The sequence below is a fragment of the Onychostoma macrolepis genome, chromosome 17 (assembly GCF_012432095.1).
Source record: "Onychostoma macrolepis isolate SWU-2019 chromosome 17, ASM1243209v1, whole genome shotgun sequence".
NCBI lineage: Eukaryota > Metazoa > Chordata > Actinopteri > Cypriniformes > Cyprinidae > Onychostoma > Onychostoma macrolepis.
The window spans coordinates 7,938,010-7,949,879 of NC_081171.1; the positions used below are offsets into that span (position 1 = coordinate 7,938,010).

Here is an 11,870-nt window from a genome sequence, read left to right on the forward strand (position 1 = left end):
TCTGATAGTGAGATATTAAAATGTTAATAGGAACGACACAGATGTCTCCGTAACCTTCAGCTCACTGTATACTGTGTGCTGCTGTACCATTGGGCAGATTAGATGTTAACCTTATACTCTTGTAATTAGCATATTTTAATCCAAATGCATGCCTGTGTAAGAGGATTTGTCACAGGCTTTGATGCAGGACAGACTGCACCTATTTTAGAGCTCTCTAAAAACCAAACACTGTGTACAGTCACAGTATATTCAATTTAATGCACTGTGCACAAATCTTACTCTGTTTTTAGCCTTGTCTTCTCTACAGTAATGCATGACTCATATGTTTTGTGCAGCACCTCAAAGCATCGGTCCACTTGAGATCCAGCTCCTCTGTGATTTTGTCCATTTTCTGTTTTTCCTCTGTTTTGATAGAGATGACCCTGGCTTCATGCTGCTGTTTTTGGGTCTCTATCTCCTCCTGTGAGCAGATAATGACTCATCATGGGAAAAGCAAGGAGAGAGCAGTTTCCAGTAGAGCTGATTACACAAATGTCGTCTTTAGACATGCAAGCTCTTCCTGCACTTCGCAGGCTTTAGCGCAGAACAAAAGCGGTGTCTTAAAAATTGAATGAGGCTTAATTTTTCTTTTAACATCTCTGCCACGCTCCATTATCCGTCTCCTATCGCAGTGATTGCAATGCTGAATTCCCACTTCTCCCTCTAAGCGATGAGATGCGTCAGTGGTTTTCACGCTTCTAAAAGCGTGAAAGAACTTGAACATTTTATATCAACATCTCTAAATGCTTCTTCTATTTTTCTATCAGAATGAGAGACTGTCTCAAAATGCACAGAATTGATAAAAAATGGAGTAAAAACAGTGGAGCACTTTACTTGTAGATCTGTGAGCAGGTTGCTCGTCTCTCTCACTCTCGCCCTGGTGGCGTCCAGCTCCATGAGAAGCTTTTCCTGGCTGTCTTTAAGACAGGAGATGTGGTTCTCAGCAGTATCCATATTTTTTTCACTCTCCTTCACAAGATCCTTCAAATGAGACACCTGACAAAAGCCACAATGATAGTCAAACACGTGTAAAATTACAAAATGGAGGTCTTTCTTACTATGCAGTAGATTCCCTTACATACAGTATGTCTTGATGTAATGAATAAAATAATAAACTCACAATTTTTAAAGATGGAAATTACATTAGTTCACAATACTACAATTACGTTAGATTGTATCAATATTAAATATATATATAAAATTGATTATTTTGGTTTCTTGATGAACCTAAATATTTCAAAATGACATTCTTCTTCAGGAAGTGACATCCTTTTTAGTGTAAAAAACAATTAATTTTCACTTTACCATTTCATCATGTAAGATTAAATTACAAAAATCAATATAATATAAAATACATATATTATATAATATATGTTATATATTTTAAAATATATGCTATATATAAATAATGATACATGAAAGATAATTACAAGTTGTCATATTAGGCTGACATTGGAAACAGGCAATATTAATATTAGTGTTAAATATAATAACATAAATGGCTACTGGGGAAAAACAAAACAAAACAAAACATGAAAACACGGTTTTTGAAACATGTAAATTGGTTTATTGCTGGTTTAAGATGGTTTATCAGCTTTGTCCAGCTAGACTTAAATGATCAACAAGTTCAAAATGAGGCACACCAGCTAGTGATGCAGCTGATTAAACCAATTTGGACTAGGCAAAAAAAATAAAATCTAAAACTAGCTATCGTGTTTTGAAGCCGAAAAGTTAATCTAAACAAAAATAAATAAACCTCTTGGTTGGCCATGTTGAGTTTTGTAGTGAGTTCCTCTCGCATGGTCTCCAGTTGCTGTTGCAGGTGGTTTCTCTGCTCTTCCAATGACAGACGCCGAATATCAAACTGTTGTCTCATCTCCTGGGAAAGTAAAAATAAAGAGAAAACATCAGAAAAGCCATAGCAGGCCAAAGAAATGAGAGGTGAAACCAAACAGTAGGACAATCTGCTGCTGACAGATGGAGTCTTTTTCAATTTAATTACACAGGAGCTCTAAAAGAGCTTTGTTGAGCACAGTGAGGTTTTCAAAAAATAAAGTGACATGATTGTCATGAGATGACGAGAAGATTAGTCTCAATATTTGTCGTGATTGAGAGCTTTTTTTATGGAGTGCCACAAAAACAGTGGGAATAATATCATCGTCACATTGTCATCACTGCAATGAGAAACGGCTGTTTGCATAATCAACACCACTCAACGAGCAGCAGAAAATGTAATTTGGCATAGCTCTCAGGGTTTCAATAGATGATTTGGGAACAGTGATAATCCACCAGTTGTGCTTAATAAGACTAAATATTCATATTTTTAATTTGTTTTGCATTAAGACGTTGCAGTTTATTTTCATTTAACAGAACACACAACAATCAAAAGAGAACACACGGGAGTAAATATCTAGTGCGAAAATGCAAATAAAGCAAAAACTTAAAGCTCATTATACATCTAAATTCATATGAACAAATATTCATATTAACTTAAAGGTTCACCCAAAAATTCAAATTGTTCACCCTCAGTCCATCCAAACTACAGCTGAGATTGTTTCTTCATCAGAACAAATGTGGAGAAATTTAGCATCACTTGCTTACCAATGGATCCACTGCAGTGAATGGGTGCCGTCAGAATGAAAGTCCAAACAACTGCTAAAAACATCACAATAACCCACACGACTCAGACCATCAGTTAACATCTTATGAAGCAAAAAGCTGTGTGTTTGTGAGCAAGTTATGTAATGCAAAATTTCTCCGAATTCTATTCTGATGAAGAAATAAACTCACATCTAGGATGGCCTGAAGGTGAGTAAATTTTCATAATATTTCCATTTTTGGGTAAACTATTCCTTTAAGCACTGAGCTCATGGTAAAAAAACATATGTCCTTACACTGAGCAACTGGTTCTTCTCTCTCTCAGCGGCATTGCGAGCACTTTCCTGCTGGACTCGGTGTTTCTCCTTGAGTTCTTCTAAGGATTCTGCTTGGCTTTCTTTCAGACAGGCCGTTTCCTCCTCGTATTTGGCCCTGATTCGCGCCAGCTCCATCTCATATTTCTGCTTTTCCTCACAAAGCGACTGCCAAAACAGCACAGCTTCATTTACACTTTGTCAAACCTCGATACCTTGTTTTGAATACCATGATAATTGTTTCCAATTGGCAGTGACCGATTTCAAAATGCTAATTAGCAACAGTTTGTGTACACCATATTTGGCATGTATGAGTATATATATTCCCAGTCCCAAGGATGTAACCAAATATTCAAGATTAGAGGGGGCTAAATGTAAAAATCAAATATTCTGTCAACAGAAAACCCATATTTATCATGCAATAAAATGAATAATGGAGGGAATGTGTCCTTCTGAATGTCTATGGTGTTGCATCAATATAGCCTACCATGGCATGTAAATATGTAGATTACTGTGATTATTGATTGAATGTATAGTTATGTAATGGGTTTTTTTATGTTGCAGCTGTAACATCAGGACATTTTAGGACATTTGATCACAAATACAGTAAAAACAATAATATTGCGAAATATTATTACAATCTACAATATCATTTTTTACATGATCCTTCAGAAATCATTCTTATATGCTGACTTGGTGCTTAAGAAACATTTCTTATTGTTATCAGTGTTGAAAACAGTTGTGCTGTTTTATATTTTTGTGGAAATGGTGATAATTTTTTTTACAGGATTCTCAGGATTTCGGAAAAAGAACAGCATTTATGTAATAAAAGTATTACTTACTAACTGCAAACTTTTGAACAGTAGCAAGGCTTTCTGCAACACTTGCAAAATCAATAATTGCTTCCAAACAGGTTTTTAGTCCTGCCTCCTGTCTACCTATTTTAAGAAAAAAGAAAAGGTGAAAAATGATTTACCTTCTCCAAGTTGAGGATCTTCTGATGCTGTTGTTCTTCCAGTGTTTGAATCTGTTTCTGAAGTCTTTCTCTCTCCTCCTCCAGCTGTAGGATCTTCTCCTTCAGGCGGTTCTGCTCAGAGCCCAGATCCCTGATAGTGGCCTCGTGGCTCATTTGGGTTGCTTGAAGAGAGCCTATCTGACCTGTTAATTAAATACATAGGTGTTTTGTTAGATTAACACTTCCTCAAAAAATAAATATGCTATATTATTTGAGAACATGAAGGAGTCAATCGTAAACGCAAAAACTATGTCGAATTCAAGTGTAAATTCAGGCAAAACAGAGTTAAATCAATCTCTGCCAAGCTATCACAAAACTGTAACCTCTCTAAAAAAAACCTATCACACTGCAGCTTGAGTGATTCAGTGTCATATGCTGAAGAAAAATGTAATTTGGTCATGGCATTATTCTCACTGGCTTTGTGAAGGATTTCATTGGCCTGCTGCTGAACTCGATCTCTGCTTCCCTCCAGCTCATATTCCGTATCTTTCAGCTGCATCACCCAAATCTCTCCATCCTGTATGGCCTCTTCCAGCTGCTTGTGTAACTCCTGTAAATGGGAAAAAAAATTACTTTTTTGAGATGCATTATTATATTCAGAAAGCATCAAAACTTACAACCTCATCTCAATGATGTTTACTTCATTTCATTATTTGCTGTAAATTGTAAGTACCAAAGACATTTTGTGTTTCTTGGTATTCAACTATGGCTTATTCTGGCCCTATGTACTCTAAACACACTTTTTACACTTATACACCGTTGCAATTTGCCCGGGAACAATGTACATACATGCATCACAGGAGAACCATCACAAATATTTTCACAACTGCCTAATTTCCAACACATCTCAGACTATGTACTGTGTTAAAAAGCATTCTGTAATGGAAATCACATCACATTTTAAACATATCGGAATACATAAACCGCCTCTTTTGTCTTACTAACGCTAATAGCTAGAATTCTATGTATTCCAAATAAACACAGTTAAATATTTTGCACAATGCACAATATCTTTATTTTTTAATCTGTCACATTTTCATACTTTGTCTCATGACTTTTCTTGTAGACAAGGGCACTTTTGTTAAAAAATACTAATAATTTGCTGAAATTTCAGCTTTGCCATCACAGGAATAAATTGCAGTTTAAAGTAGAAACCAGTTTTTGAAAATTGTAATAATATTTCACAATATTATAATTTTTACTGCATTTTTAAATCAAATAATGAAGTCATGGTGAGTACAATGCCTTCTTTCAAAGCCATAAAAGAATCTTACTGACCACAATCTATGGAATGGTTACATTGAAATGGTTTACTTTGCTTAATGTTTAGATTATAGATATTAAAAATGTATAATACTTAAGATAGATTTCCATATTTAGATTGAAATTCTGTGTCTGGGAAAAGTGTAAAACAATAAAATCTGCAATAAAAGGTATATTAAAAGTAATAAAATTAAATTATGTAGACATCTCCAAGACACTTTCAATATGACGGTAATATAACAGAAATAAAAAAGTTCTGACAGTTTTAATAATCAACCTAATAAAAGTGTCTAGAGTTGAAGCAACACCCTTCAATGAATCTCCATGTACTGAAAATGTTCAAATCATTACCGTAATTGTGACTTCTGCATTGTTAAGAGACGCCTGCAGTCTGTTGGTCTTGTCCCTGCTTTCTCGCGCCTCGTCCTGAGCTCTGTGGAGTTCAACACGGAGTTTACAAAGGGTCCTCTGAAGTGCCGACTCCTGGACCTGAAACTCCTTCCTCAGTTCCACCTCCGTCCTCTTCCAGGCCAGCAAGTTCTCAGTGGTGAGCTGCTGTGTTCGCCTCATGGCCTCCAGCTCACGTTCATAGAACCCTTGAGCCTTGCTCAGCTTGGCCTCGTATTCCTCCACCAGCCGGACTTTGTCCTGCGTCAGCTCCTCCACACGCTCCATGAGCGACTCCAGCTCTGAGCGGTGCAGCTCGGCCAGTTTTTCCTGTTCCAGGCTGGAGGATGCGCTCTGGTTCTGCTGGCTTTCCAGTAGCTCCTGGACTTCCTGACGGTGGACCGACTTGAGCTCCTCCAACGCCCGCCGTTTCTCCTGTTCAAACTGGGCTTGAACCTGACTGAAGGAGCGCAGCTTCTCTTCGAACTCGTGCCTCATCTCCTCCACTTCACGGGACATGGAGACCACACGTTGTGTGTGCTGGGCCTCTGTGCAGAGCTGTGTGTCCTCCACGCGCTGCCGATACATCTCGAACTCGGCCAGCGCTTGGCGCTTCATGTGTTCGTGCAGCTCCACGGATTCCTCCAGGGACTGCAGGCGCCGTTTCAGGTCGGCCTCGTCCCCGATCTTGCTCTTGTAGTGAAAGATTTTCTCCCGAGCCTCTGTCAGGATGTGCTGAACCTCCTCATCGTGGGCCTCCTTCAGAGACTGGATGGCATCTTCGTGCTCGTCGTTTTTCGTGTTGAGGGCATAAATGACCTGTGAGAAACATGGATGATGAAGAATCAGTTTTTATACAGCGGCAGAAAATTGGAAATGTCACATCATTTCTAGACAGCCTGTCTGTCTTTCATTTCATTCTCTCTAAAAATCTGTGATTAACTCAGCTGTCAGCACCCTTAAAATCTGTGATTATGCTATTGGTCTTCGTGTTTACTGAAAACAGCAGCTGTTTCAAGTGACACCTGAAAATTTCTTCCGTCATCACTTGACTTCATCTTAAAAAAAAAAAAAACCCTTTGCTTTCTTTCCTTGACCTCTCCCTGTCTAGCTAGTACTCACTCTGAACAATGCCTGAAACTTTGTATTTCAAGCACTTCCTGTGTCTATTTGCCTCTTTATAATAATCGCTTATTGCATTCCTCAATTGTAAGTCGCTTTGGATAAAAGCGTCTGCTAAATTAATTAAAGTAAATGTAAATGTAGTAAGATTTTTGAGGTTATTTCACATGGAATAATCCATTTATGAGTCATTTTAAAACTTTAAAGTTCATTATATTAAGTATTGGCAGATCCAATCACAAGGCAACACACCGCAGCAAGGTATGGTATGGAGACCAGACCTTAATTTCTCAGTTTTATTTGTCCATACAATGAAAGTTGACCCCATTGACTTCCATTGTATATAAAACAGTTGAAGCATTCATTAAAATATCTTCTATTGTGTTCCAGGTCGGACATACAGGTTTTATATTACAAGTTTTTGGAAATGTAATGTTTAAATATGCAAATAAGGCACTGTCTAATTCAATATGCACTGATTTGCATACATTTCCAGAACAGGAATCTGAATACTGGATAAAGCCAGGTTCAAAATTCTTGTTTTATTTTGTTGACATAGTGTTAAATACACAGGGGATCTCTTTTTAACTCTCTATAAATCAGAAAATATAGTCAGTGGCCATAAAAATACATTTTTAGGCATAAAAGGTTAATTATATATCAGGTGAATGATATATAAACAAAACCCTCAGTAAACACCTTCAGAATGTAGACAGGAATAAAATTGGAAAATTTGTTGTATGTAAATTCTGCTGAAGTGGAGATTTCTGGCTCAGTGCATGAAAAGAGCAAGAAAAAATCATTTTGAGAAAATGGCATATGTATTCTATTGGTAACACTTTATTTTAAGGACCAGTTCTCACTATTAACTAGTTGCTTATTAGCATGCATATTACTAGCATATTGGCTGTTTATATCAGTACTTATAAAGCACATTTTAATGCCTTATTCTGCATGACCTTATTTTAGATCCCTTAATCCTACCTAAACCTAACAGCAACCTCACTAACTATTAATAAGCAGCAAATTAGCAGTTTATTGAGGGAAAACTTTTAGTTAATAGTGAATGTGTGTTCCCTATTCTAAAGTGTAACCATTATGTTTGAAATCCACGGATGCAAACAAATAAAATATCATAAAATAAACACGTAAATGTTTATTTAGGATGTTTTCTTTCCACTCGCCCGAAAAAAAGTCAAGTTATGGAAGCAAAATAACATAAAATCTCAATACATGACAAAGGCAATGCTCAAAGCCAGGAAATACCCCTCCAAGCCACATGCGTCCATCTTGCACACCTCTATAACTGTCTGGTTTGGTTCAGCCACCAAATCAGACATATAAGAAAACTGCAATGAAAGGAAAAAGCAACATAAAAGGGAGGAAAAATCATTATGGATCCATCAGACCAAGGATACAACCTCTTTTCACCTCTGGCAGGCATCAAAGAGCACTGGCAACCAAAACAGTTTCTTTCCACTGGCCATTTCAATATAGTGCAATATTCTCTTAAGCATTATTACGCAATAAAGATGTACATTATGCAAGCATACATTAATTTTTATGCTGTTTCAATACACTATATCCACTTTGCACACCCTTTTACAAATATTTAAATGTGTATTTTTAGACTAGAAGTTTTTATGCATCTTCTTGCATAATATATATATTTAGAGCGCTCAAAGCACCTGTAAACCAAATCAAATTCCTTGTATTTCTATAAAACTCTTTCTGATCTGGACCAAACTCTTGATTTAATAAACAAGAGTCAGTATTAAAAATTTCCTTTTGGAGCCAAGAGTTTTTCCAGCCAAGCATTTCATAATCATGACTCTCTTTCGTTGTGCTTAAGAGTTGCACATCAAAGCAAGCCGCCTTCACTTGCTGCTCTCGCACTGCTGTTCTCCTTTTCATCTTTAATTGATTCCTTTCTGTCGCATCCATGTTATTAACATACTGTAAGGACGCCCTATTCTGCACAACTGTAGTTATGCAAAGCAGCTCTACCTAGTCTAATTAGTGTATTAATACGGTCCATGCCAGTTTCAAACCCCTAAAACTGGATTTTCCTGAACAAAGCTTTTCTTACCATAATTTACCATACTGACGAAATGGATTTAATGTGAATTTAAATAAATTGTTTGGCTGGAGTCTGAGAAACCTCAAGGGTACTTTAATAGCTTGACTTAATAGCAATAGCAATGACTTAACAGCAATGACTTAAGATTATCTTATGAGAACATACAAACACAATTTCAACTTCATAACATGTTCCAAAATACTTTGCATTACTTCATTTGGGGTCTCATAAATAAATGCAATTTTCACATCTTCTGATTAGTGCACACCAGTGTTAGTTTAGTGCAATTGAAATACTATTGTTAATTTTATTAATATTTTGAACAAATTTGTAATTTTTATATTTTCTGTTCTCATTTTAATTTTTGTAATTTTGTTGTGTTTGTGACATATTTTTTAATATATCAATTAGTGCTGTCAAACGATTAATTGCATCCAAAATAAAAGCTTTTGTTTACATATGTAAACAATATATGTAAATTTATTATGTATATATAAATACACACACATACAGCATATATTTTGAAAATATTTCCATGCATTTCCATGTATATATTTATATTCATATAATTGATATTATATATATAAATATTTTAAATATATAAACATAACATATATTTCTTAAATATATACATGCATGTGTGTGTATTTATATATACATAATAAATATACACAGTATACACACATATATTATGTAAACAAAATCTTTTATTTTGGATGCAATTAATCGCGATTAATAATTTGGCAGCACTAATATCAATATATTTTTTATATTTTCATTTATTTTAGTTAAAATGTATTTTGTTTGTGAATTTTTTATGTTTTTTTTACAATACTGTAGTATAATAACTATAATAAACCTGGTGTAGGCTACACAGTATAGTTTATTATATATATATATATATATATATATACACACACACACACACACACAATGTGTTTTTGTTGTGTTTAAACAGACCCCAGGCAGAAACACTACTAGAATGAATACCAGTCACATTTCTGTGAAAATCTTTAAAAAATTATATCTGTTGGATTCTGTTTACATCGAAAGAACATATTAAAAGCATCTGAAAGGAAAATTAAGAGGTTAGATATTGTTATTGTTTTCACACATCTAGGTCTGGGACACTAAACATAAAAACAGTGAACACGCAATCTTGAATCCAAAGCAAAGATTGCTCTCGTGTTGGGCATAAATTACACAACTAAACGAAATCAGAGGTAAAAACTGATAAATGTGGATGTTAATAAACTAGACTGATTATTTCTGCATTAAAGTCTCGTTATGTAAGATGCCTTGCTGAATTATTTTTGCAAGAATTAATCACAGATTAAATGCATTTTGCAAACCTTGTCTGGGATTATAAACAGATTTTTTGCAGGAAAAAAAACAAAACAAAAAAAAAAACACTGCGGAGCAAAAATTGCAATATGTAGGGCATCATCTCTACGGGGGATAAAGATTAAACATCATGCAGAATCCTGCTTACAGTGTTTTCATATTAAAGTTGAGATACTGTTATCAAAATACATGCAATGTGATATTACCTACCTTAGTGAGTTGCGCTATTTTTTTACTCATCTTCAGGTGCAGATCTTGAGTGTATTCCATGGTCAGCGCAGATTCGTAGAGTAAATGGCTGGATGTGGAGGATGGACTGGTGCCTGATCCAGAAGCAGCAGCAGCAGCAGCGGGAGGATTGATGCCCGGAGCAGCGCTGTACGGCGGCTGCCAGCCCGTCCCCGTCGCCATCTTCACGTACTGTCACGATCCCAAAATCCCTCGCAAGCAGGTTAAGGATGATCCTGCGCCATCAGTATACCTGTCATCCATATGAATTCATGTAAACCCATCATGCTGTTTCTCTATACGTGTCGAGCTGCGACTGTTCACCTGACTCTCCACACAATCAATATTCTTAGCGTCTGATATTAGCGCTACGTGACAGATGTGGTTGTTATTGGTCTACATCAGTCAGTCATCAATGGCGGGAACCGAGTGACAATGAACTAACTGAGCGCTACAATGTAACATTCGAGCATCATCACATTCACGCAAAGTGGCGGATGCGGCGCGAGGAGAGAGAGTTGTAAACGACGTCAGAGCAGTACGGTTACCTCACACACTGCCTTTCTGCTGCAGATACGTGATGGAAATACAAACGGGCCTATGAATTATCGACTAAACAAAGAATAACGCGACCTAAGACACACTAACAAGCGTAGTTTGCTCATGTCAAGAGTGATGCGTTGTTAGTTGTGTCTATACAGGCAATAATATAAGAAAATATATTTTATATTTGTATATTATAATATTCTAATGTATTTGAAGAGTATTGTAGCCTATAGTTGTGTGTACACAGGCAATAATATAAGAAAATATATTTTATATTTGTATATTATAATGTATTTGAAGAGTATTGTAGCCTATAGTTGTGTGTATACAGGCAATAATATAAGAAAATATATTTTATATTTGTATATTATAATGTATTTGAAGAGTATTGTAGCCTATAGTTGTGTGAACACAGGCAATAATATAAGAAAATATATTTTATATTTGTATATTATAATGTATTTGAAGAGTATTGTAGCCTATAGTTGTGTGAACACAGGCAATAATATAAGAAAATATATTTTATATTTGTATATTATAATGTATTTGAAGAGTATTGTAGCCTATAGTTGTGTGAACACAGGCAATAATATAAGAAAATATATTTTATATTTGTATATTATAATGTATTTGAAGAGTATTGTAGCCTATAGTTGTGTGAACACAGGCAATAATATAAGAAAATATATTTTATATTTGTATATTATAATATTATAATGTATTTGATGAGTATTGTAGCCTATAGTTGTGTGCATACAGGTAATAATATTACACAATGTACTTTATTTTAATATATTATATAATATCTCCTAATATAATATTCTGGTATGTGTATAGACTATATTCTTTTATTAACACTTTTATATAAATTTATCTGATTAATATAACTCATTTTTGTTTTTAACTAGGCTACATAATTGTTTTGGCTATTATC

General features: G+C 35.3%; 1 protein-coding gene across 5 annotated transcripts in view; it reads right to left on the reverse strand.

Moving 5' to 3' along the window:
* Positions 1 to 11,870, reverse strand: part of LOC131522798 (protein FAM184A-like) — a 58,525-nt gene that overhangs the window by 45,009 nt on the left and 1,646 nt on the right. For 2 of the 5 annotated variants that reach the window (XM_058748554.1, XM_058748556.1), the window contains exons 1-8: positions 10,373 to 10,927; positions 5,581 to 6,435; positions 4,381 to 4,516; positions 3,928 to 4,109; positions 2,934 to 3,119; positions 1,796 to 1,918; positions 874 to 1,035; positions 339 to 460 (exon numbers count right to left, since the gene is read on the reverse strand). In XM_058748554.1, coding sequence (XP_058604537.1) covers positions 339 to 460; positions 874 to 1,035; positions 1,796 to 1,918; positions 2,934 to 3,119; positions 3,928 to 4,109; positions 4,381 to 4,516; positions 5,581 to 6,435; positions 10,373 to 10,573 — 1,967 coding nt within the window. In that variant the 5' untranslated portion in view covers positions 10,574 to 10,927. Of the gene's footprint in view, positions 1 to 338; positions 461 to 873; positions 1,036 to 1,795; positions 1,919 to 2,933; positions 3,120 to 3,927; positions 4,110 to 4,380; positions 4,517 to 5,580; positions 6,436 to 10,372; positions 10,930 to 11,870 lie in introns of those variants that run through there. The other 3 variants (XM_058748555.1, XM_058748552.1, XM_058748551.1) reach the window with 3 other exon arrangements.